Below are 24,750 nucleotides of genomic sequence, written 5' to 3' on the forward strand. Positions count from 1 at the left end.
GCGTTTCTAGTGTCTTCCTCAGCAAAGGTTCAAGGTACATAAACGAGCAGGCACCAAAATGTTTCTTCGGCCCCCTTTGAAATTATCATCTATTGCATGACATGGCGAGATTGCAACGACAAAAAATGAGTGTAAGGGGAGTGTTCGCGTGTTACTAAACGCAATTGGGGGGATATGAGTCTCCACGTGTATCGCATTTTTCGACTTCAGCCATCGATTATATCAGTATTTCAAAGTAGAGAGGGCATGACAACATTTTTTTCGTTTGAATTATCCTAAAGAATTGCTTAGCGACATTTCTTCGCATTAAAAAACGTAGCGTATCAATTTTTTTTTCAAAATTTTAAATTGGGAATCAGTTTCTTAAAAAGAGAAAGGACTAACCGAAAATGTGCAAAATCATACCACAGAGGAAAGAATCAATTTTTAAAAACCTCAAAAATGCAATGTTACGCATTTGTTACGCTGTGCAATACAGAGTGATCCAGGGTTAAACGGCCTGACTGCAGAGGCGTATTCTATGGGTCAAAATAAGACTTATTTGTTGTATAAAGTTTTTTAAAAGTGCCCCCAGTCGGAGCTACCCCCCGCCCCCGGTCAGAGCTAAACTCCCACCTCCCTCCATTTCGGAAAGTAAATCGTTTTTCCTGAATTTTGGCAACGGTTGTGAGCCAAATCTTATGAAAATTTGTCCTCCCCTGTACATTTGTGCCCAGAGTTCATATCAAAATCTCAATTCAAAGAGGATGTTTGGGGGTTTCGGCTCTAGATCACCCTGTAGAGAGGGTTAAAGGAGACAAGAAAAGCCCTCCTTTTTGTGGCAAGTTGACGTGGCACTGGTGTTTTCTTGGACGAGGCCAGACGTAGGAAAATGACGTTAGTCGACGGACGCAGACAGAGCGAGAGGCATAAGACGCGAGACGCCAGAGCCGGAGCTAAGGCGGGAAGCGCGCGGAGAACTTAATAATCTATATGCCTCTCTTATCAGCACTGTCGAGAGTTCAAAGTCCTTCGGGCTCGTTCTGGGATCTGCATCGGAGATCCTGGAAAGCCGTTTGTAGATCATGACAAACAGAGTGTTCTTTCGTACAGCACAGATCACTTCTCGGTTTGCTCACCGATAATTCGACTGTGACGAATATTGTTCAAATATTCTTGGCCGCCAGTAATTAGCCGCGAAATCCTCACTCTCGTACAGTAAGGCCGAATTCGAGCCTGATTACTGTTCCGGTAGGCTCTCTATTGGATTAAGAAGTTACCGTTGAAAGATACTATTATAGGGTTTAACGGTGGTATCATCGTAAAATTGCACGCGTACAAGGGACTCACTCAAATAATCGCTTATTGCGAAACCGGAGGAGATTCTTTTAACGCTATATCAGTTCTCCTTCAATTTTTCGAGCAGGCAACCCGAGCTCCCATGTGGTCGAATAGTGGTATCGTCGTGAAATGGGACGCTTACTCGAAAGTCACTGCGAAAATAGCTTTTTGCCAAACCGGAGGAGGTTCTTTTAACGCTATATCAGTTCGCCTTCAATTTTTCGAGCAGGCAACCTGAGCTCCCACGTGGTCGAATAGTGGTATCGTCGCAAAATGGGACGCTTACTCGAAAGTCACTGCGAAAATAGCTTTTTGCCAAACCGGAAGAGGTTACTTTAACGCCGTATCAGTTCGCCTTCAATTTTGCGGGCAGGCAACCCGAGCTCCCATGTGGTCGAATAGTGGTATCGTCGCGAAATGGGCCGCTTACTCGAAAGTCACTGCAAAAATAGCTTTTTGCCGAACCGGAAGAGGTTACTTTAACGCCATATCAGTTCGCCTTCAATTTTGGGGGCAGGTCACCCGAACTCCTAGGTGGTCGAATAGTGGTGTCGTGAAATATGGCTCTTACTCGGAAGTCACTTCAAAAATATGTTTTTAAGAAAAAGGAAAATGTTAAGCCAGTGAACCAACAGAAGAAGAAGAAGAAGAAGAAGAAGAAGGAAGAGGTTACTAAACCGCCATAGCAGTATTGTCTCGCCTAAAATTGATGATAATAATAATAATATGATGTACATTTAAAAATGTTAATTCCTGTGTTGCCAACTTTACATGATCGCCGCTGACGAAAATAGGCATGTGCTTTGGCTCGCTCAAAATAGACGCGGCATAGCAGATGATCTACATGAAACTTCAGCATGCAAAAACGGTAGGTTTCTCACGGTAACACTTTTCCATAAAATCAACTCTCAAGTACCAAAAAAGTTCATTAGAATAAATTGGAGCCGTAAAAATCGTGGCAGGGTCGAAAAATGTTAATTAGAGAAGGAAGGTGCAAACAGAACTTTTCTGCCAAGAAAATTGAGATGTATAGTGTTCTGAAGAGACAAACATTTTTAAAGACCTCCCTCTGTTATCTTCCATATATCGTTGCTCAAAGTACGAAACCACGTACCTTCATTGCGGTGTTTTAAAAAGTCCGCTCCTGTTTTATTTGTTCGAAGAGAAACCGGTCAACCTAATAGCTTGAAAATACTGAAGTTCGCTAATGACAGAGAAGAAAAATTAAGGAAATCTTAAAGGAATTACGCTGCCTGGTTTTCTACGGAAAAAGAATAACAGGTAGTATGCAACATCGCAAACGGAGATACGTGGTATAGCACTTTAGCCATCGATAAAGTGTAGAAAAATACTTTTCGGAAGTCAACGCTAAAATTCGTCTACAGATGATGAATGACCAAAGAGTTGCCATTGGTTGAGCAATCGTAACCTAAATTTTAAAAATTCGCCTGCAAAGTACTCATTTCGATATTCATTGGTCAAAATTTAGTTGAAATTTATTTGAAGGGCTTGAAAGACAAGGCGCATAAGTGCAGTTTTTGCTATTTAGAGATGTACGTGTATACAGTTTCGAAATTACATGAATCCTTATGGCGATAAGGAAGTTCAAACTGACTTTCGATGCTTAAAAATTGAAATTTGGGAGCGAATTTTTCACAGAATATGCATTAAGACTAGTTTTACTTAAAATCATTAATATCTCAGTTTTTTTTCAAAAACTACACTTATGTGCCTTGTCCTCCAAACCCCTCATTTAATGTTTCGCTCAACTAGGTGTTTATCACTCAGTGAAAAATAGCGTTGGCCTCAGAATTTACCTTTTGCCTCAGCCTCACCCGATTATATTGCTCAGATTGTTCTTGCGAGGTCTCTGAAGCATATTTTCTCTGGGTGTTCTCTATATCGACTTGGCATCCTCAGTTATTTTCAGTGACCAGTAAATCCGTTTTTACGTCTTTCGGTGGAAACTATCCGCCCAGATAGTCTGGCCCCATGCGCCATGTCGCGAGTCGTGTTCTCATCCCGACTGATCCCGATACCGAAAATACTCTGCCGTGCTAAGGTAAAACGCCGTATGAACCTTTAGGCGTTGCCAAATTTCCTTTGATAAAACACGAATTTCCTGGTATACTTGCGGACATTTTCCTTCCAATTTTTCAGATAATTTTGCTGACAATTTCAACAAAAGTTCCTGAAAATTTAAAGGCAAAATATTCATAGCGTTCCTCAAAAATAAACATTTTATCAGAGGAAATTTGGCAACTCTCGAATGTTCATACTGCGTTCTTCCTTAGCACGGCAGTACTGCTGTCCGGCGCACAGGGAAAACGCCGTATGAACATTCAAACGTTGCCACATTTCCACCGATAGAATATTTATTTCGGAGGGAGGTTATTAATAGTTTTCCGTAACATTTTCAGACACCTCAGATGGGACTACGAATAAAATTCTCTGAAAATTGGAAGAGATATTTACAATTTTACCGGAAATTCGTGATTCGATCGAGGAAATTCGGCAACGTCTGAAGGCTCATACGGCGTTTTTCCTTAGCATGGCAGTGCATGTGCTGAGGAAAATATTCATAGCCTTCCTCAAAAATAAACATTTTATCGGATTCAATTTGGCAACTCTTGAATGTTCATGCGGCGGTGGAAAAGTGTCATGTGAGCATTGGTTCTTACAGAATTTTTCCTCATAAAATACGAATTTACGAGACTTTTCCGCAGGAATTTTCAGAGAGACTGACTGGCAATGGAGCTCTCCCATGGTCGCTCTTCTGACATGAGCCCCGGAGGGTATTGAGTTATACGGAAAACAGGGCTCACGTTGAAATTGAGATACGTACGCCAGAGGTACTTCGACAGGTCGCAAGGATTTGTGAATTAAGTACTTTTCCGTGCAGAAAATTTCGCGAGAAACACGCGGTGTACCCCTGGTTTTCCCTGAGACAAACTTCCATACTTAAAAAAAGATCTCAAAGTTGAGGCCGTCATGGAGGGGATTATCTCCGTTATGGTGAAAGTCCACCTCTGTATCCAGTCAAAATTAAAACGCACAGGTAAAGAGCAAATGCATTAGCAGGGTTGTCACTTTGTGTGGGAGACATCAGGGCTACTCATCGACCTATGGCAAACCCTCTGATTAAGGCACACCTTTTCTATGCCTGGGGACTGTGGAGTTTGACTAGATTTAGAGGCGGACTCTCACCAAAACTTAGACGATCCCCTCCATTAAGGCCTTTTTGAGAGCTTTTTTGGACCTCACTGATTCGTTCCAGAAAAAACCAATAGCATCATCGTTTTTCTCGCGAAATTCGGTTATAATAGTGCTTCGATTGCAAACTTCTGTGCATGTAAGAGCTCTGATGAAATTTTCACTGCAAACTTGTTTTTGAAAAAATACTTTCATTGGGTTACAAAACCTGCGCCAAAGCACTGGTCACTGACCGTTTTGGCTCAACGTGGCCAACAAATGAACGGTCGTTATGCCCGGCTTGGTGGCGAATGTGTCAACTCTACAAAAATGTGATTTGGCTCCTTTACTGGGGGCGCAGGCAGGGGAGGGGCAGTTTCGCCGACAGAAAAAAATTAAAGGGGGGATTCTTAGAGATTTCATAAAAGTTCCAGACGGGGCCCCTTTATCTTGGACGAAGGGACCTTTGTATAGGACCTCCTTAGCATAAGTTCAGGAGGAAATCCACCCCTAGCCCACCGGGCCAGTCCACCCCTGATCTAACTCGAGAGCATGGTACCTGAAAATTTCAAGTGAATAAACTCGTCATTATCAGGGTTGCCAAAGAATGAAGAAATTAAAATTCCCCAACATTTCCCTCATTTCTCTGTCACATTTTAGTAAAATTCCAGGACAATTGAACATATGCCAGATTTATAAAAAGACATAGGTAATTTCAGATAGTTTCCATGCAAAATCTGTTATGAAACGTCAAGCTTAGTCCAGAAAGCAAATAAAGGTGACTTGACAATTATTATTCCCTGACATTTTCGACATTTTCACCATTTTCCCTGACTTTTTCAAATTCCCCGACATTTCCCGGTATTCCCTGACTGTGGCGACCCTGTATTATATGGGACGAAATTAGACAACGTCGGAATGCTCGTAGGGTGTTTTTCCTTGGCGCGGGAGAACTGGCGCGACGCGTCGCTTTGGGGCGCACGAGGCGAAGCTGGGGCCCCAGTCCCGAATCCGAGAGCTAAACCGTGCCAGACCGATTTACCGCGGTGGCCCGCTTGGATTCCAAAATTATATCCCTTGAGCCATGCCAAGGCGCGACGGTCCGAGTTTTGGTCCCACTCGGCTGAGCCATAAATGTCACTTGTCAGGACCCGTATCACCAATTTTTCTCTTCTTCGTACGCCATATTCCGGTCACCGAAATTCTGGGACGTGGAAACTAGAGCATCCGCGGACAGGAATAAGTGCGTGGGCGCCGAGGAAGGGAGCCCGGGTCATCCTGCTTTCATCGTTCCACGGCTCGCTTTGAAACCTCTCCGCGAAGCTGCCGGGATCTATGTTTAATTAACACCACCGTGTTATTTCGTGGCCACCTGAGAATACACTCCCGAGAGCTTCGCCGTTTTTCTTCCTCGGCAAAAATAGCTACTCAAACTATACTTGGAATCCAACCAGATTCAGCCTGACTGCATTTCAGATTGCTTAATGCCTCCATTTGATGGCGAAAGAACAATATCACCTATCTACTAGCTGAAAATTAAGGAGGACAAAGAAAAAATTGCCCATTTTTGTAATTTTGTCTGTGAAGAGGTGTTCTGTTACCCATTGATCGAATGTCTTTCGATGCGATTGATTAATTGATCGTTAAAATTTATCGATTCGGCTTCCTACCAATTAATTAAAAATTAAAAAGTTGGTAACTTTTCAGGTCAGATCACTGAAACTAAGCACAAAACCTCGAAAAATTTCAGCTCACAACTCAAAAACGCTGATGTCTTACGGAGAGACAGGATTTTATGATCCTGAGTGCGGAAATAATAGTGCCAAAATTTGCTATGTCATCATAAAAAAACGCTCAGCACACGTGATTTCTGATTTTCAGATTCAGCACAAATACTGATCAACATCTGGGAACCAGAGATTCAAAATGAAAATTCAATGATTTTCCGAGTGTTGCGCACAGAATCAGCTACAGTTATCAAAGAATTCATTGGGAATCATTGAAATTTGATCCTTAGTATTAAATATTATTTTCAAACTTTAGATTTTACTGTGTCTATGAAAATTAAAAGAAATCGAATTAATTTTTTTCCGTCTTATGCGTTGAGTTAACAGGATTGTAATGGGTCAATCGAACATTTTCCACGTAAAATTTTGATCAGGGTACATGGTGTGATTCTCCATTTCGTGCCCTGCATGTCTAGTGGTCCATTCTGTGACTAGGGTAACTGGGAGGGTATAGATTCGATCGACATGAATCGATCGAAAAATAAAAACATGAACCGATCGACACCAATTCGTTCGATGGAAATTGGACACGAAAAAATTTTTAGCTAATGATTTCCGGGAGAAAATTCTCACTGAACCAACCTAGATCTCTTGAAAGCAACAGGAACCCCCTTTAAAATAACAGAGGTGCCGTTTGAGACAAACAGATTTCCTGTTGACTCACGGAAATCCTCGTCCGGGGACTATTGGTTGGAATTGCTATTAATTCAACAGACATTTTTCTCCATGGATTTATTTCCAGTCCTGTTTTAGGTGGCGTAGCCACCCCGGACCAATCCTAAAAAACGCCCCCTTAAAAGTTGACGACCAAAAAAAAAAACAAAATTAGTCAATTCACGGGTTTGTCGATCAATTCACGGTTGTCAATCGGATGTTTGTCGATTAAATCGCGACGATTCGTTCACTTCTTAGTTTTTCGATAGCTTCATGTCGATCGAATCCATACCCTCCGCCCATCTGACTGGTCCATGAAAATTCTGAATCAATTTCGGGGTCTTGGAACTGAGTTACGTTCCTTGGTCTGGGAAACGACGAGTAGTGGGAATATTCCAGGTGGAAAATTGCGGAGGGTTGAATAAATCGAATCTTTGTCGATTGAATCGCGACGATCCGTTCACGTCTTTGTTTTTCGATCGCTTCATGTCGATCGAATCCATACCCTCCGCCCATCTAACTGGTCCATGAAAATGCTGAATCAATTTCGGGGTCTTGGAACTGAGTTACGTTCCTTGGTCTGGGAAACGACGGGTAGTGAGAATATTCCAGGTGGAAAATTGCGGAGGGTTGAGGGGTTTAATGCTGCGTGGACGGCGGCGGCCGAAGAGGTACGGGCTACGGGGGCGGCGGGCACTCGACTCCAGCCCAAGGCGTAGGGCGCAGACTCGGCATAACGCCCATGGCGGCGGCCGCTGCTGCCCGGTCCCCGTCCCCAGACCCCGGTCTCCTCATCATCCGCGGCTCGGAATTGTCGGCTCTGGGTTGCTATTCGAAGCCTCCTCCATCACGTCATGACGTCAATCCGGAATCCTGCCTCACATACTTCATACAGACGACCGCTGGTGAGCCTTGCCCACACGTCGGCCAGGGAACTCGGTTAAAAATGCCCGCGTGTTCTGGGCTCCTTCAGAAATACTTCGAGGATACTACTGCCATGCTAAGGAAAAACGCCGCACAGTGGATCGAGTCGATCAGAGAGGTTGGGCAGAATTTGAAAACTTCAAACGCTTAAAACTCCGTTTATACAAACCTTTGAGGTTTTGAAAGTGGTTCCGTAAGCTTCCTCGGAAAGTTTTTTTCCAGAGGCACTCATTAAAATGCATAATGTGACGAAATAAACATAAACATTTGCAGTTACAGTCAAACATTTCGTGTCCGACCTCTCTAATTGACTCGATCCACTGTGCGCCGTTGCAAAATTTTGATTGAGAAAACACGAGTTCCCTGACAAACTTATGATTCTTTTTCTTCCAATTTTCCAGATATGTTACCCGCAATTTCACCTAAAATTCCTGAGAGTTCAAAGGAAAAATAGTCATGACTTTCTGCAAAAACAAACATTTTATCGAATGAAATTTGGCAATTTTCGAATATGCATAAGGCGTTCTTCCTTAGTACGGCAGACTATTCATCCGGTCGGATCGACGCACAAGAGAGATTTGACGCCGGCTGAATCGATACCATTAAGATATTCCTTATGACCTTATGTGGTCGATGAATTTTTAAAATCGAGATTTTTAAGTTCCAGTATCGAGAGAAGAGGGCTGAAAATTGTTTTTTTCTGAATAGGCGGGACTGAAATTGTCTCTTCAGTCGATAATACTATTAAGGTAATTGTTAGTTGAATGCATGTGATTACAAGAATTCAAGGGCCGTTGACACAATACATTATCAGGTACAGAGGAGGTCAAGGGAAAAAAGTCTAGGACCACCAGACAAATCTCTTGAAAGGAGGGTAAGAGAGGGAGAGGGGACCTAACGAAAAGGTAGGGCATAAACATCGAAAACGTGCCTAACGTCATGAATGTACGGTCTCTCATACTTTCATCGCGCTGCTTTTAATCGAGAGAAAAATATCATGAAAGTAAATCACTTGATGTGAACATAATATGCGTGGTGACGCCATTTAGAAGACCCTTGCACCGACGCCGACGTCGTAATTATTTCATAAGGAGATAAAATGTTGTAGGAAATAAACATGCAAGGGCTCTCTTGAGAAGTAAATAGCGGAGTGTAACAACACCCTGTACATAGGTGTTGATGTCGCGGAGAACTTAACTCTGCCAAGTGCCCGTGCCCTTGTCCTCAGCATTCAGAACTTACGATGGGGAACTAAAATTAACCGGTGGCTCGAAAACGACCTGCGAACACCTAGAGCAGACAATGCGGAGAAACAATTGCGCGCCTCTCAACAATGGCGGTCGCTTTCTCATACTCCTCCTTATGAGCACCATATCAAAAAAGAGTTGTCGTGCCTTTTTACCAGAAAAAAAAAATGCCGTCTCTTAGCCAACATTTTGAACTTAAAAGAGTTGGAAATAGCATAGATGGCCTCAGTAATGTATTTTTGGTGAGGACGTCATCTTCCCTCCGCAGAAATAACAGTTGCACTCATTTTTTTCAAAAAGGACAAAAGCGATGCTTTATTTTTGTTTACAGGATTGTACCTACGTCAAAAGGGACGCACCTAAAGGGAAAAGGACGAATTATTTTCGGATAAAGTTCGCAGTAATCCATTGAAGATGACCAATACAAGGCCCTCCCTCTCAGAAAGGGACCCATCTTAGAAGTTATTTTGGCTATGGAAATTCCGATACTACTCTGATATTAATCGAAAAGCTGAGTTTTATCTGCCCAACTCATTCAATCACAAAAACAAGAATGCCTAAAGAGGATACCTTACAAGACTTCATCAACACCTCATTAAGATTACGTGAGACTAGCCACCGGATTTTTTTCAGAAAATAACGGAAATGGCTTGAAAAGAGTTAAAACATTTTATTTATTTATTCATTTATTTTTTTTTTTTGGGGGGGGGACTTGACCTCTTCTCCTCTTTTAGAAATCGCAGTACCAGGCTTGGACCTCCCTTCCCCGTAAAGAGCTTACGTGCCACTTAAACTGCCACTAAGGTCCTGTAAGCGCGTAAAAGCGAGGCCGCGGACCCACCGCGGGAACAGAGGCGGGAAGTCGGGAACACAAGCGGATTCAGCAATTTGGCAACACCGGATTCCCTCCATTTAAACCTATGTTAAACAATCGATTCTCGCCGGAGCATCCGGTCCCTCCAAGAATCGATACATTTCCATAGGTTTAAATGAGGGAACTCCGGTGTTGCCAAATTGCTAGATCCGCCAATGCGCGGGAAGTGTCTGTGAGGCGCAGTCCGCCCCTGGTTTTTCTCTGACACTTCCGTTCTTTGATATTTTCTCTTTCCCTCTATCCTATTAGGTATGCTGGGCTCCGATTCACGAGATAAGACGCCTTTGGACAGGAATTGAAAGTAGCAATTTTTTTTTTTTTTTTACGCAAGCTTCAAATAGCCCCCATTAGCTCATCTTACGCTTGCCACCAGCCTCAAGTGACCATTGTCTGAGACCATCAAACTCAGGTGACCTGCCCTGAGCCGGGGACCTCTTGGTTATAGGGCCAGCGCTACAACCACTATACCACAGAAGAACAAAGAAACTTTGATAAAAGAACGTTAGAGTGACGTACCTTTGAATCCTCTTGGCCTTCCCTCTCCATGCGGAGGAGCTCAATCTCGTCGACCTCGGTGACGGGCTCGTTGAGGGCGGGCATGGTGTCGGAGGCGCCGACCCGGTTGCGCCTCTGCTTCATGCAGCCGACCTGCCCGGCCGGCGGCTCGTGGTGGTTCATCTCGTGCACGGTCAGGCTCTGCTTGATGTCGGCCGTGAAGTTGCATAGCCAGCACTTGAAGGCTCCGTCGCCCTGGTGGTTCTTCATGTGCCGGTCCAGGTTCCACTTGTACGGAGTGCGGAAATCGCAGAGCTCGCACTTGATCATCGGCATCGAGTGGTACTTGACGTGCTTCGTGAAGCGGGCCTTCATGTGCGTCACGTAGTTGCACTTGACGCACCGGAAGAATTTCTTCTTCAGATGCACGATCTTCTCGTGCCGGGTCACCAGGATCTGGCTCCGGCTGGAGAAGGAGCAGAGCGAGCACTTGAACAACTTCTCGCCGTCGACTGTCACTTCCGTCTCCATCTTCTCACCGGGCTCCTCTTCCGGTTCGCCCTCCTCGACTGCCATCGGCTTCTTCTCTTCCTCCACGTAGGGGCTCGTCACGAGGGTGATAGGAGCTTGCCGTCGCGGCGACACCTTCTTGGCGATCTTCTTTCGACCGGCCCCCATGACGTGGACCATGTGCACGTGTCGCTGGAGCTTCTGGCTATGCTTCGAGGCGTAAAGGCAATTTGGACACTCGTAAATCTTGATCTTCTCCTTGTGTACATTCTTCAGGTGGAAGAGGTAGAAGCGGGGGTTCTGGGTGTAGTAGTTGCAGTGCGTGCACGTGTAGTTGCGCTTGATCTTGCACTGTGGTAACTCTTTGTTGCTCTCGTCGTCCTTCTCTGCCTCGTGGTCGGGTTCTGCGTCGGCGTCCGCGTCGCCTTCTCCGTCCGGCTCGCCGTCGTCCACGGGGGACATGGACCGATCCTCCGTCCCGACGCCCGTCCCGAAGAGGGACTCTCCGCTCACGACCGAGCGCACGACTAACGTGTCTCCGGAGAACTGCACCATCGACGGCGCGTTCATCCTCCCGCTGCTATTCTGCGCCCTGAAACAAAAAAAATACCACCCGTTAGTCCGGTCCGATTAAATGCAAATTAGAATTCAAATCATACACAAGGAGCCACTTTCACAGCACTCTCTGACGCTCTGCGATACCCAGTTGCCACAGTGCTCTATCTCCCCCTCCCATAATCTTTCCCTCAATTCTTCTAGAGCCCCCTGTCGCTATTCTCTTACTGAGGCGTCCCTTTCATCTCCTCACGGACACAATTCACATCAGCGCTGTAAATTCGACCAGATATGCCGAGTTTCCGTCATTTCTGCCGAACTTCGGCAGCCAGAGCCAAGAATCTCGGCTCTGGCTGCCGAGTTTTTTGGGGAGCTGACACTGCCGAATTTTTATTACCGTGAGGAAGAATGAGGGGTCATTCATAAAATACGTAATGCTCTATATGGAGGGGGGAGCGTACCCCGCTGCAGCACGTCCTAGCACTAAAATGGCCGCCTAGAGCTCGTTTTCCGCAAACCTAAGATGATTCATCAACGCGAGGTGGCAATTTTTCGTCCGCAATTCCTTTAAGAAACAAATTTGAGAGGAAAATGTCGAACTGAGCATAATGAAATTTTTTCAGGGGGGAGAGGGGGGGGGGCACAGACCTCTCTTACAAGTGTAGTGCGAGGGAGAGGGAGGGAAGTAAAAAAATTCGAATTTCAGCGTCACGCATTTTATGTTCAGGGTGTGTGCACTTTTTCTTTGAAAAAAAACGGTCGGATAATTCTATTATTTCCATAAAAAATTTGCAACAAAAGCTTGGTTCATCGGCAATTTTTAGGAAAGAAGTCCATGGGATCTCCGCAAAATTCTCAATTTTTCAGAACACGAAAGTGCAAGCTCGATGGTTCTATAAAAAACTCCATATTTGACGCGTTTTTCCTGAGTCCCAGAATGTTTTACTGGATTTTCCGTCGCCAAAGCAAACCCTTGATTATTTCCGGTATGGTCGCGTTTTCGGTGCTTGACAACCTGCATTTTTTGTCACTGTCGCGTAGAATAAAAATACGGGGTTTTTCACATTATCAACTTGTCCTGTAACACAAGATTGCAACTTTGCTGTTCGATTCATGGGCAGTCTTCGAAAATCTAAAACTGGAGCTAAGTCCTTGCCATTTTTTCAAAATTTGATGAAAGCTCAAGTCCATTTTCCCAAAAACTGGCATGCCACAGGTATAATAGCTTGAAATTACGCAAGGCTGGGAAAACCTTCGGAAAACCTGGCAAATTTTCGCGAGTTCCCACGTTTCCCTCCTCCCCGAAGCGTTCTGGGATTCGCGAGGCAGGTGCTGCGGACGAGCCACGCGCACGCAAGCGGCAAGCTTCATGTGCATGGAGCTAAAGCTCCGTGATTTATGGCCAGTTTTCGGTTATAGGTAATCGTCGGTTGGAGCTCGGCGCTCGGCGCTTTCACCTTGAAAATTCAACAGGTTCTTCAACAGTTATTGTTCGCCGGCTGGACCTGGGCTCGACAGGCGACAATATTCATAAGCAGTTATGCACAAGTTCCGACCTTGGTGCAAGAATATTCAGAATCAGCCCGTCCTAATTAGTCGCCCGCTTGCAGTATTGAAATGTGTCCAGGCGGTTGGGTCGCTCAGCCTGCGGCCAGCACTCATGCACTCGCAGGACCTACGGCTTTTTACTCATGGGCATAGCTGGGGGGATCCTGGGGGGCCTATACCTCCACCAGAAGACTGCCACCCAGAAAATGTGTAATCACATGTCGCTGCTCAATACCAGTGGATCACCGTGAAGGATAAATAAGCCCTCGCCTAGAACGTCCTAGAACTGATTCTCACTGAAGGGATTTCGTTCTTCAACTTGCAATCTGCTGAAAGATATGCGTCGTTAAATGCCCAAACCGTGGGTACAACCAAAGATAGCGGGGGATCTGCCACTTTCAGAAATCTACTTGACCTTCAAGAAAATTCAAGGAACTCTATGTAATAAACACGTGGCATTTTCATCATTTTTGAAAATTATTTTTTTAGGAAGAACTGATTAACATAGCTCATTGGACGTCTCAATTTTCAACATGTTTTGGGGAAGCCCTCTCAAATGAGGAGGTCCCCCAGATCCACTTTGGTGGGGTATCTATCTCCACTCCCCAAACCCCCCTTTGATGAGGTACCCTACTATCTCTTTGCAAATCTTGATTCTATCCATGGCAGAAATCTGCCCTGGCTTAGGGCTGAAATTCGTGTCGCCCAGGTTTCTGAAACTCCAGCGCATTTTCACAAGAATTCATAGAATCTCTCCAATGTAGTATACAAACATATAGCTGTGAACATGGGCCCGAAAATCGAAAATGACCAATTTTCAAGGTTCTCTCGAGTTTAATATTCTTGTTCTTCGATCTGCAGAGCGTAAAAGAATATCAGTCATTTTTGCGATTTTTGAACTCTCTTTTGCTACGCAAAAACATGTCCAGAGTACAGCCCTATAAGTTAACTTGTACTCGGGTCGAAACATGGCATCTAACTCGAATAAACTTGAAGTAGGGTCATTTTTGCATTCTGACAATGTTGCATTTTGGCAATATATCTAGCTGGATATCTCCGACCAAAACCAATTATTTTCGATGAATATTTGTATTTTATCCTGAAGTTAAATAATTTATGCAGTTCCAGGAATCTATATGATAGGGCCCGTTCTGACCCTTAACTAAAACCTTTATTGAAAAAACGAATGCAGTGCGCTGAAAGCTGTACTGCTGCGCTTCATTAGAGAAAAATAAATTCCTTCGAGATTCCTTGATTCTGTCAATTATTAAGCTCGTAATGTTGGCATCATTCAAGTCATGATAGTACCGTGCACACCCCCTTTCTGCCACCTTCAATTTAAATGATTCTCGTAAGCTTATATGCCTCCCTCCCCGGCAACCCTCACCAATCAGTGCGTTGGTAGCTTTCTTTCTCATTGAGTGGAAAAGATGCTCTGGTTTTTGTTTGAATCTGATTTTTGAAACAGATGACTCTCATAAAATAATAGAAAAATCCGAGACTAGTCAACTTAACACCGATCCTACAACAGTTACTCGAATAATTGAAACATTTTCCGGAAAAACTAGATGCATTCAAAATTAAAATTCTTTAAATTTCATTTGTGAATTTCATAAATGACTTTCATTAGAAACTACAATTTCTGGTATATCGGTAAAAAAAAAACATACGTCTACAGGGAAATTTAAGGTGCATGCGTTGTTTTTAAACCGAGCCAGAAATTTTAGCTCCTAATTGCAAAATGTGCGGTCAAGTCGTAATTATAGAAATTTGAACTGCATTTTGCAATTTGGAACTAGAAATTCTGGCTCTTTTGGAAAAACACTTACGTGCGTAGGGAAACTAATGGCACGTACGTTGTTTTTAAACCGGGCTAGAATTTATAGTTGCAAATTGCAAAATGTGGTCCACTTATATTTGGGGGGGGGGGGGGGGGGGCAAAGTTTGGCCAGGGTGTACGCTTTTTGGGGGCCATGGTCGATTCGGCCCACTGGCGCCTTCGGGTTTAGAATACTGCCACCTAGCAGCAGCGTCTGAGGGATGCAAAGCGGAGACTTGCGCTAGGCCGCGAAGCCTTGCAAGTTTTAGGAAGAAGAACATATTTAATACGCGACGGAAGAAAATAGGTGATGCGGGGCTGATGAGGACGAGGAGACACCATACGCCCTGCACCGGGCACCAAGCACCAGGCATCGGAGGATAGCGGCAACCGGTCCCCGGTCGGGGTCTAGGAGGACGACAATGGGGCCGAGGTCGACGTCGCGTCGCTCAAGAAGCAGAAACAGCTGCTGCTGCCCTCTTCTGCTTCTCTAGATGGCCATCCGCGGTCTGCCACCTGCTATTCTTGGCGCTCCGACTCCGACCCACCTCCAAAGCGAGACATCTGATACTCATCCGTCCTCCGGGCTGCTGCGGGCTGTGGGTGTCCGTCCACGAACCCACCACACATCCCAGCCCGGCTCCCGAAGAAAAAAAAAAAGAAAAAAACCCAAGCTCTAGAGTTTACATTACAGCGGCTGGCTGCTGGCTGGCTGGTTAGACTGTTTTATTTTTAAAAGTGCGTCGCGGTGGGGGCTCACTGACGTAGTGTGCATCCGTCAGCTTGGGCGTTTTCTTGCCAACTTCTTTTTGGTCCGTGCCAACCATCCTCAGGAAGATGACTTGCGTGCGAGTCCGCCCACCTCGCCGACGGCAATTTTTGAGCCGTGTCGTCGCGGCAGGATTGTATTGGAGTCCCTTAGAGAGTTGAGACAACGCTGTTTATGGATGTCACAAGCGGGAATAAAGATTACACAAATCGGACGTTTATTGTAATCTTTGATCGGCCCATTCCCGAATCCCTATCTCCATTCTCTCTCTCATTCCATTTGTTCCTTACCGTACCCCCCATTCCCGGCCCATTCCACTTTATAATCTTTGCAATTGGTGAAAATGTAATCTTTATTCCCGTTTGTGACACGATGAAGGCCTAAAATAAGGGAACCAATCAGAAATAGATTTGCATTGTCTTTACTCTTGATATAAAGGGACTCTACATTGTATCAGCCTCTCAGAAAGTTAGCTTTCGTCCTTTTTGCGTATAACTGGTATGTGTGCGTGACACATGAGGCCTTGCGTAACGGCGTGCGTAATGCATGAAAAAATCGCGTTTCGTACGAGGTGCACCAGGGTTATGGCCTGACAGCAGGAGCTTGTTTCATTCGTGGAAATAAAACTTTTTCCCTCCACAAAGTTGATTCCAAAGGTGGTTTAAGTTGGAAATGGCTAACGCTCAAAATGATCGGCGCGGAATTCATTTAAGGCTCGAAAATTAGTACTGGGGACGATTCATTGAGATCACTAAAAACACGAAGATCACAATTCTGTCGTGCTAAGGAAGAACGCTGTATGAACATTCGAGAGTTGTCAAATTTCCTTCAATAAAATGTTTATTTTTGAAGAAAGATATGAATATTTTTCCTTGAAATTTTCAGGGACTTTGAGTGGAATTGCAAACAAAATTATCTGAAAAAAATGGAAGGAAAATATTCATAAGGTTACCAGGAAATTCGTGTTTTATCAAAGGAAATTTGGCAACACCTAAAGGTTCATACGGCGTTCTTCCTAAGTACAGCAGAATCACTGTCACTCGCCTTTCAAACATCGCGCTAAACTAAAATGCGTGATACAACTATTTCAACTCCCGAGCCGCTCAAATTGCGTCCATCGAATTGAAGGCGAACTTAATTTCTCACTACCGTTTTCAATTATTCAGATATGAGCGCGAGGGTGAGGTGCTACAAATCAGCTTTAGCAACTTATCTTCATGTCAATATCATATGTATATAGGTACATATGTAAAATCAGCACTTAAAACTTTTAAGTTTTTTTTTTTAATGTCATGGCTCAACTTTGGTGCTCCCAGCTGTTCGCAAACCGGGTTTTTTTTTGTGAATAGAAAGTTTCCGACACGTTTAAATTCCTGCGCAAAATCACAAGAGGAAACACGTTTTGTAAAGGCTGACTTACATCTAATGCAGCAGCAATTGCATCTAACTAGCAGAATGTCCGATATCTCAGAAACTAGTCACCACATCAAAAACAAATTATCAGGACAAAATGTTCTTATTTTTCAAATTTACAAATTATGTCGGTGTCTCCTGGTCAAAAACAGCACCTCTGAAGTATGAAAAAAATTGAATTCATATGAGTTGAACTTTTCTCTTCTTATGAGTGGAATATTCTAGTGATATGGGTAGGATTTCTACTCATATACGTAGAAAGTTCTACTGGTGTGAGTCGGCGAATTCTAAACAGCCTACTCGTCATTTTAGCAGGGATGTAAAATTAAGAGAGAGAAAATATTTACGAGAGTCCCAGAAAACAAGTACAGGGTGTCTACTAAAACCGGGTGGCCGAAATTCAGTACTTTTACAGTACTTTCTCATTACATTCCCAGGAAATTCAGTACCTCCTCAACAGAAAAATTCAGTACTTTTTCAGTACCTTCATTTGACGAAATTCGACGGATTTCATAGATTTGAATTTCTCGCTCAAATTGCGACAATAATGACAAAAATTCCGGACCTTCTTGCGGAATTTCCGTATTTTTTCGGTACTTCCGGACCGCCCTTAAAAAATCAGTACTATTTCCGGGAATCCGGACTTGTAGAGGACACCCTGCAGTACTTTATCACAGTAATTTGGCAACGTCTGATGGCTCGTACGTCGTTCTTTTTTGCTCGGGAGCAGCATACTGCCGCGCTGAGGAAGAACGCCGTATGAGCCTTCAGACGTTGCCAAGTTTCCGTAAATAAAAACTGAATTTACTGCGAAAATTGTGAATATTTTTTTCCAGAATTTTCAGACAATTTTGTGCGCACTTCGATATAAAACAACTGAAAATTTCAAAGGAAAACATGCATGGATGTCGTCAAAAATACACGTTTTATCGAGGGAAATTTGGCAACTCTCGAATGTTCATACGACGTTCTTCCTTAGCACCGCAGCATAGGCGTCGCGGCCTCTTCAGCGGAGACACGTAATAGAGCGGGAGCGACGGTTGAATTCTGAAAGCGTGAGTCAATTGACCAAGTTCTGTTGTTGTTGATTGTCGTCTGCCGGTCCGGTGGCGGCTCCTGTGGGACTTGGCAGAAGGCCCTCGCCCTTGCCCCTTCGGCTCCCGAATCCCGAGTCCTGGCTCCCGGGTTCCCGCTTGCCGGTCGTCGCCTCACCAATTTAGCCATTAGCAGCCTCGTCGCTCCGGAGTGGTTGCCTTCGTCAACGATGGCATAGTTATTATTCTGGTAGCTTGCAGATCAGCCCAAGCGACGGACAATGACGTTTAATTTAGCTCGAGTTTCTCTTGCCCCTCTTCCCGGTCGCGGCCAGGCGGGGTCCTCGGACTTTTTACCGCACGTCCCGGTTCTCCCGGGCTGAGGAAGAACGCCGTAAGGGCACTCAGATATTGCCAAATTTCCCCTCGACGAAATATTTATTTGTGAGAAATTTTCCCGCATTTGAAATATTCGAGTATTTTAGATTAAATTGCGCACAAAATCGTCTGAAAATTTTAAAAAAATCACGATTTTCTACGACAAAACACTTATTTTTGAGGAATTTTTTCTCTGAAGTATTCAAGTATTTTAGATTAAAATGCGCACAAAATCGTCTGAAAGTTTAAAAAAATCACAATTTTCTACGTAAACACGATTGGTATGGGGAAAATTTGGCAACGTGCAAGGGCTCCTACGATGTTCTTCCTTAGCACGACATACCGCAAAATACTATAATATTCTGTTGTGCTGAAGAAACACGACGCATGCCCGTTTAAATGTTGCCCAGGTGAAATGAGAATTTTCAATGATACTTCTTGATATTTTTCTTCAAATTTGATGACAACAGTTTGATTCAGAGTATCCGAAAATTACAAGGAAGGAAATTAAGATATTTTTAAAAATATGCATATTTTATTGAGAAAAATTTTGCAACATTCAAGTGTTTTTACGACGTTTCCTCGGAGCACGGTGCTTTTGTCCCTCGTAGGAAACACAGTTTTCTAAGCTTTCAATACCGCTTTTTCGGATTCTGAGATGTAATTTTGATGAAATGGGTATGACTATTTGTCAGATAGCCTTATTTTTAACTTCACGAGATCAAAAAAACAAAAGTTGATTTTTGTGCTCCCAGTAAACGGCAGAAACGTCAAAAACGAAAAATATATGCTTGAACGCGTTGGCAAAATCAAACCTATGCGAATTTTCGTCTCTGATAAAGCTCCGAAGAGGTCGATAGAAACTTACACACAAAAAGTTGAGCTTGGGAAATGATTTCTTCGTGGGTCCCTGAAAACGTATCTCGTGGGCTCATGGCCAGACAAGGGACTAGGTCGAGGGGGCAGACAATAGCCGCGACCGAGGGTAGGAAGAAACGAGCGGATAGGGGCCAAGAGAAAAGCGGAGGACGGAGGAAACGCCAAAGACAAGCCAGACATCCTTCACGCGCCGAGCCCCGAGCCCTTCGCCCTTTTCCATCCGCGAGGGTTTGTCCCTCTGGCCTGCCACGCGGCTACGGAGCAAGCCCCGCCAGATCGATATCCACATATGTGGACAAAAACACAAGTCCCTCGACACTACATTATTTCAGTTTTTGTCCCTGTTTCAGTTAAGCGTGACTGCCATCCACAAAAGTGGTTAAATATTCGATTCATATAGATTAGATTTCTGTAATTTTATAGGCGGATCGGGGGGGGGGGGGGAGGCGTAGAAGGCGTGCGCCTCCCCCCCCCCCCCCCCCGTTGGTACAAAAAGGAGGAAGAAAAAGAGAGGGGAGAGAGAAGGAAGGAACCGAAGAAAAAAGAAGCAAAGGCGCTTAAATTTGGTTATTATTCATGACGAAATTAACTTAAACTGCATATTGGATGCTTCAAAAATTCAAGGATATATTGAGATGATCCCCCGACCCCGCGTGCGCCCCCCCCCCCCCCGTTCGGAGTGTCTGGGTCCGCCTATGTGTACTTTAAAAATACGTTGTATTTAATTTAATTACCTAAAATGAATTCTTTGAGTCATTAATTTTAAACTTAGTTTCTAACTCTAATAAAAAGTAAACTGGTTTTAAGGAATAAAAATTACAATTTTAAGAACAAATAAAAATAAACTAGGTATACTTAAGTATCATTATATAGTTGCCGCTCAGTCAAATTCATTTTCCTGAAGTTAAAAGGTCATGGCCACTAAAATTCTCACGATTTTTTATCGTTGGAAAGGTATATCGTTACGTACTTGAACTTTCTCCAACGTTAAACAAATCCATTTACACTACACATAAAATAAATTATTTCGTGGAATGGTTCTAGATTGCATAGGTTTTTTGCATGACATCGAATAGGCGTGTATCGGAGAGTTTCTTCTTCTTTTTTTCTCCGGTGAGTTGGAGGGAACTTTCGATTCTCGCGACATACGTATGTACATGCGTAAAAGAATTTATGATGAAAGAAATAATTTTAATAATTTTTATAACAAAAATAATCCACGTCTGTTTTGAAACGAGCCCTTTAACGCTACAATCCTCACACTCTTGAGGATTCATCTGAAAACTAAAATCTTAACCTTGAGGCGATTTTTTTCTTTAGAATATGATGCATCCCACTCGTGGTTTGGATGTCATCTACCTGGTGCAAAGATTCTATTCTAGGATCCTCGTCTCCATACCCTTGCGCCTCCATGAGACAGTCAGACGAAGGCGGATCCAGCAACCTGGCAACACCGGATCCCCTCCATTTAAGCCTGTGTTAAATAATCGATTCTTGTCGGAGCACCTGGCCCCTCCGAGAATCGATACATTTCATAGGTTTAAATGGAGAAAAACAATTTCCTGTATCCGCCAACGCGGCGGGTGCGTGACTTTGCATCCCCCTGCGATGCATCGACCCTTATCTAACCTAACCTAACCTAACCTAACCTGACCTACTTAACCTAACCTAACCTAACCTAACCTAACCTAACCTAACTGAACCTAACGGCTGGGTGGAAACATCGCAGGTGGATGCAACTAGAGTCCCTTTATACTGAGAGTCAAGACAACACGTCCCTTCCCACATTCCGTTTGTTTCTTGCCGAACCCGTAATTCCTCGGTCCATTCCAGATTATAATCTTTGCAATCGGTGAAACTGTAATCTTTATTCCCGTTTGTGACACTGTGAAGGCCTAAAATACGGGAACCAATCAGAAATGGATTCACATTGTCTTGACTCTCAGTATAAAGGGACTCTAGATGCAACGTCCTGAGCCCGCGGCGAGACATCTGGGCAGCGCGAGCTACCGGTGCACCGGAGTTGACGAGCGGTCAACATGGTATCGATCGAGATCAGCGGGATGGATAATATCCTGGGGCTAGCGGGGCTCGGGCGGCCGCCAGCGGAGGCCTCGAGAGGGGTGTCGGAGCCGATGATGCTGTGGACCGGACCCCGGCTTGGAGCGGCAGACGCGGAAGATGGGAGATACGAGCCACCCTAGAGATAACGTGAGCGGAGGAGCTGGCTGTAGCAGTTGGTGCAGCGGGCGGAGCGCGGAGGGACGGTGTGACGCTGGGACAGGGACGGCGCGTGGGGCGCGGGGGCGTGGAGGGTATTGACGTCGACGTTAAAAGGAGAAGTGCCAAAAGCAGAGAGGAGGAACACAAGCGGCCTGGGGTTGTCGGGGATAGCTCCCGGCTCCCGGCTCCGAGCAGGGAACGCAGATGGAAACGTTTTCATAGTGTGTATGCGGGACCCACGGCGGCGCAGCGCGCAGGACAGCAGCGCAGGCCACCGCGTTGCCGTCCTCTACATTACGTCATCCGATTTTCTGCCTCCATTTTTTTTTCAACTACCTAAACGCTCAGAGCAACAGTAGAAAATTTCCGGGCCGGCTAGGAAAGCATATTGGGTGACAATTGAATTTTTAGAACATACAGCTACACATTATTCTCGGCGCTTGGATCCGGAAGGCGTCATGCGTAAAAAGCGCCTAAATATTTCTTGTCGGAGCATTAATAATTGAAAGTTGGCGGCTGACTATTCACAGTCAGCTAGCTATGAAACGATGGAGCCGAGGCAAATTTTTTGGAACGATACTAAAATCTATTAAGGACCCCTCTGACAGGGTTTAACTAGGTAAAGGTAGAGTACCTGTATAGGGAGAGTAGCGACAGATCTGAAACTCCGAAAGTCCATCAGGCCTTCACCGATGCCTCCGCGAAAGAAGTTAGGGCCCAAAAGGGCAGCCAACCTATGAATTTCGAATGTCCAGAGCGATTTACAAATACAATTGTTACGAACCGTCTTTTAGAAAGCATGTATTTGGTTTACTTTTTGCATAAATTTACTTATTTTTGCGAAAGAACGCTCATTTATATACATTCTTAGCCATCTTGGTTAGAATTGAAATCTGTAGGCTGGCAGTGAAATTTTGTGTGTTAGAAGTTGCTCAGAAGGGTGGCTGCACTTTTGGGCCCTAAGCCCTCCATGAACCGATCTGTCGCTACTCCCCTATACAGGTACTCTAGGTAAAGGCAATAGGTGAACTTAGGTAATCAGTTGGAGAGAGTCCGATTCTAGAGTGGCAAAAGACATCTGGTTCTTATCATAAACTATTAAATAAAAAACAAACGTCTTAGCCCCTAAATATTGATCAAGCAGGCCAAAGTTACTGGACTTTCCGCCAAGGAGGTCACTAAAAGCACGAAGTTTACAAATGCAGTCACTCCGTTCTTCCATCGCGCTAAACCAAAATGCGTGACACAACTATTCCAACGCTGGAGCCGGTCAATTTGCATCCATCGAGTTGAAGGCGAACTTTATTTTTCGTTCCCGTTTTTGGTTATCCAGATATGAACGCGAGAGCGCTACATTCTATCTTTTTATCTCAATATCACTATTAAAACTGTTTTCGATTTTGTGCAATCATGGTATGCTTTTCCTTAACATATTTTATTCTTCACTGGAAAAAAAAACACATTGGATCTATAGTCCAGACTCTTAAAAACATAGACAAGAAAAAATACTCTTGATTCAATCAGAATCTAGCTTAAATCAAGAACCAAGCCTCTTAATTTAAGCGGATTTCGTTTTGATTCGAGCAAAAATCCTATTGAATCAAGAGTATTTTTTCTTGTCGACGTTTTCAAGAGTCTGAACTCTAGATCCAATGTGTTTTTTTCTCCAGTGCTGCCCCTAGAAACTGCTCAACTTAATAACGCTTTTTCGTCGAATTCCAGTCCTCGTTCAAACATTTTGCTCGGAGCTTGCTTTTTTTTCTCTACGAGTTTTTCCTGATGATGCCGGCCTGCTAGTCCCCTGCTGGGAGGGTGGAAAGCGTAAGGAGAAGCGTGTAGAGGAAAAGCAGAGCGGCAGAACGGGGCAGACCTCGAGCCGGGGTGGCGCTTCCAGCGCGGAAGGGGAATGCGGCAGGCGGTAGGGCGGCAGGACACGGGAACAGAAGCTTCCTGCGCAGAGGCAGAGACCTTCCTCGAGAGCCGAGCCCGGCCGCCGCTTGGAAAGTGGAGAACCACGCGGCTTCCTTCCTCCGGCTCGGAGTCGGATCGATACCACGAGCACCAGCCCCGCTGCCGCTGCCGGGTGGGTCTTCCTCTTCCACCAACCACCACCGCACCACCCGTGCTCCTCCGCCTCCGCCATCGCCACCGCCCTCCCCTCGGTCTCGGTCAGAGGTCAACATCCAGTATTGATGCACCATTGGTTTCGTACCCGGCTCCGATTCCCGCGAGCCAACCTACCACCAACACCCGACTCCCGACCCGAGGATGTCAGCCGGGCTACATACTCAGATAACTAGAGTCCCTTTATACTGAGAGTTAAAACAACACCCCTCAGAGAATCACAAACGGGAATAAAGATTACAGAAATTGAACGTTTTTCGTAATCTTTGATAGACCCATTCTCGAATTCCTTTCTTCGTTCCTTCCCTCATTCCGTTTGTTCCTTGCCGAACCCGTAATTCCCCGGTCCATTCCAGATTATAATCTTTGCAATCGGTGAAACTGTAATCTTTATTCCCGTTTGTGACACTGTGAAGGCCTAAAATACGGGAACCAATCAGAAATGGATTCACATTGTCTTGACTCTCAGTGTAAAGGGACTCTAAGCCGGGCTACATACTCAGATAACGAGAACGCCATTGAAATGCCTCGGGTATCACGATAAAAAAAACATACTGACGGCGTGAGTCCGCAATCACATATGAATCAGTGAGTTCAAAAACATGCCAACTCGGGTTTTTTTTTTATTTTCACTTTTGTACGGTTTAGTAACACTTATGGATAGAAGCATCCGCACGCAAAAGGAAATTTCGAAATTGCAATCGGAAGTGCTCGAAACAGCGACGGGAAAAGGGAAAACTCGAAGTATTTAATTGGATATACCAATTTTTGACCATCCGATCTTGCAGTTTTCTTTTTTCGGTTCAGACTTGCGAGAATCCTCACCGGAATTGGGCTGAAACTAACTTCCACCGCGTGAGAGGAACGAATCTTACTTCGGAATTTTGAATATTCAATTAATATCACAATAAAACCCCCGCCCTCTATGAAATTTCACGCTGAGCTCCCGCCCCAACAAATTCCTAGATCCGCCGATGCAGATATTCGGTTAAAATATTATGGACT

At 44.5% G+C, this 24,750-nt stretch overlaps 1 protein-coding gene across 1 annotated transcript in view; it reads right to left on the minus strand.

Moving 5' to 3' along the window:
• Positions 1 to 24,750, minus strand: part of LOC109041199 (uncharacterized) — a 61,693-nt gene that overhangs the window by 22,795 nt on the left and 14,148 nt on the right. Inside the window, exon 2 of the mRNA XM_019057451.2 lies at positions 10,515 to 11,595. Coding sequence (XP_018912996.2) covers positions 10,515 to 11,573 — 1,059 coding nt within the window. The 5' untranslated portion in view covers positions 11,574 to 11,595. The remainder of the gene's footprint in view (positions 1 to 10,514; positions 11,596 to 24,750) is intronic.

Source organism: Bemisia tabaci, chromosome 1 (assembly GCF_918797505.1).
Source record: "Bemisia tabaci chromosome 1, PGI_BMITA_v3".
Taxonomy (NCBI): Eukaryota; Metazoa; Arthropoda; class Insecta; order Hemiptera; family Aleyrodidae; genus Bemisia; species Bemisia tabaci.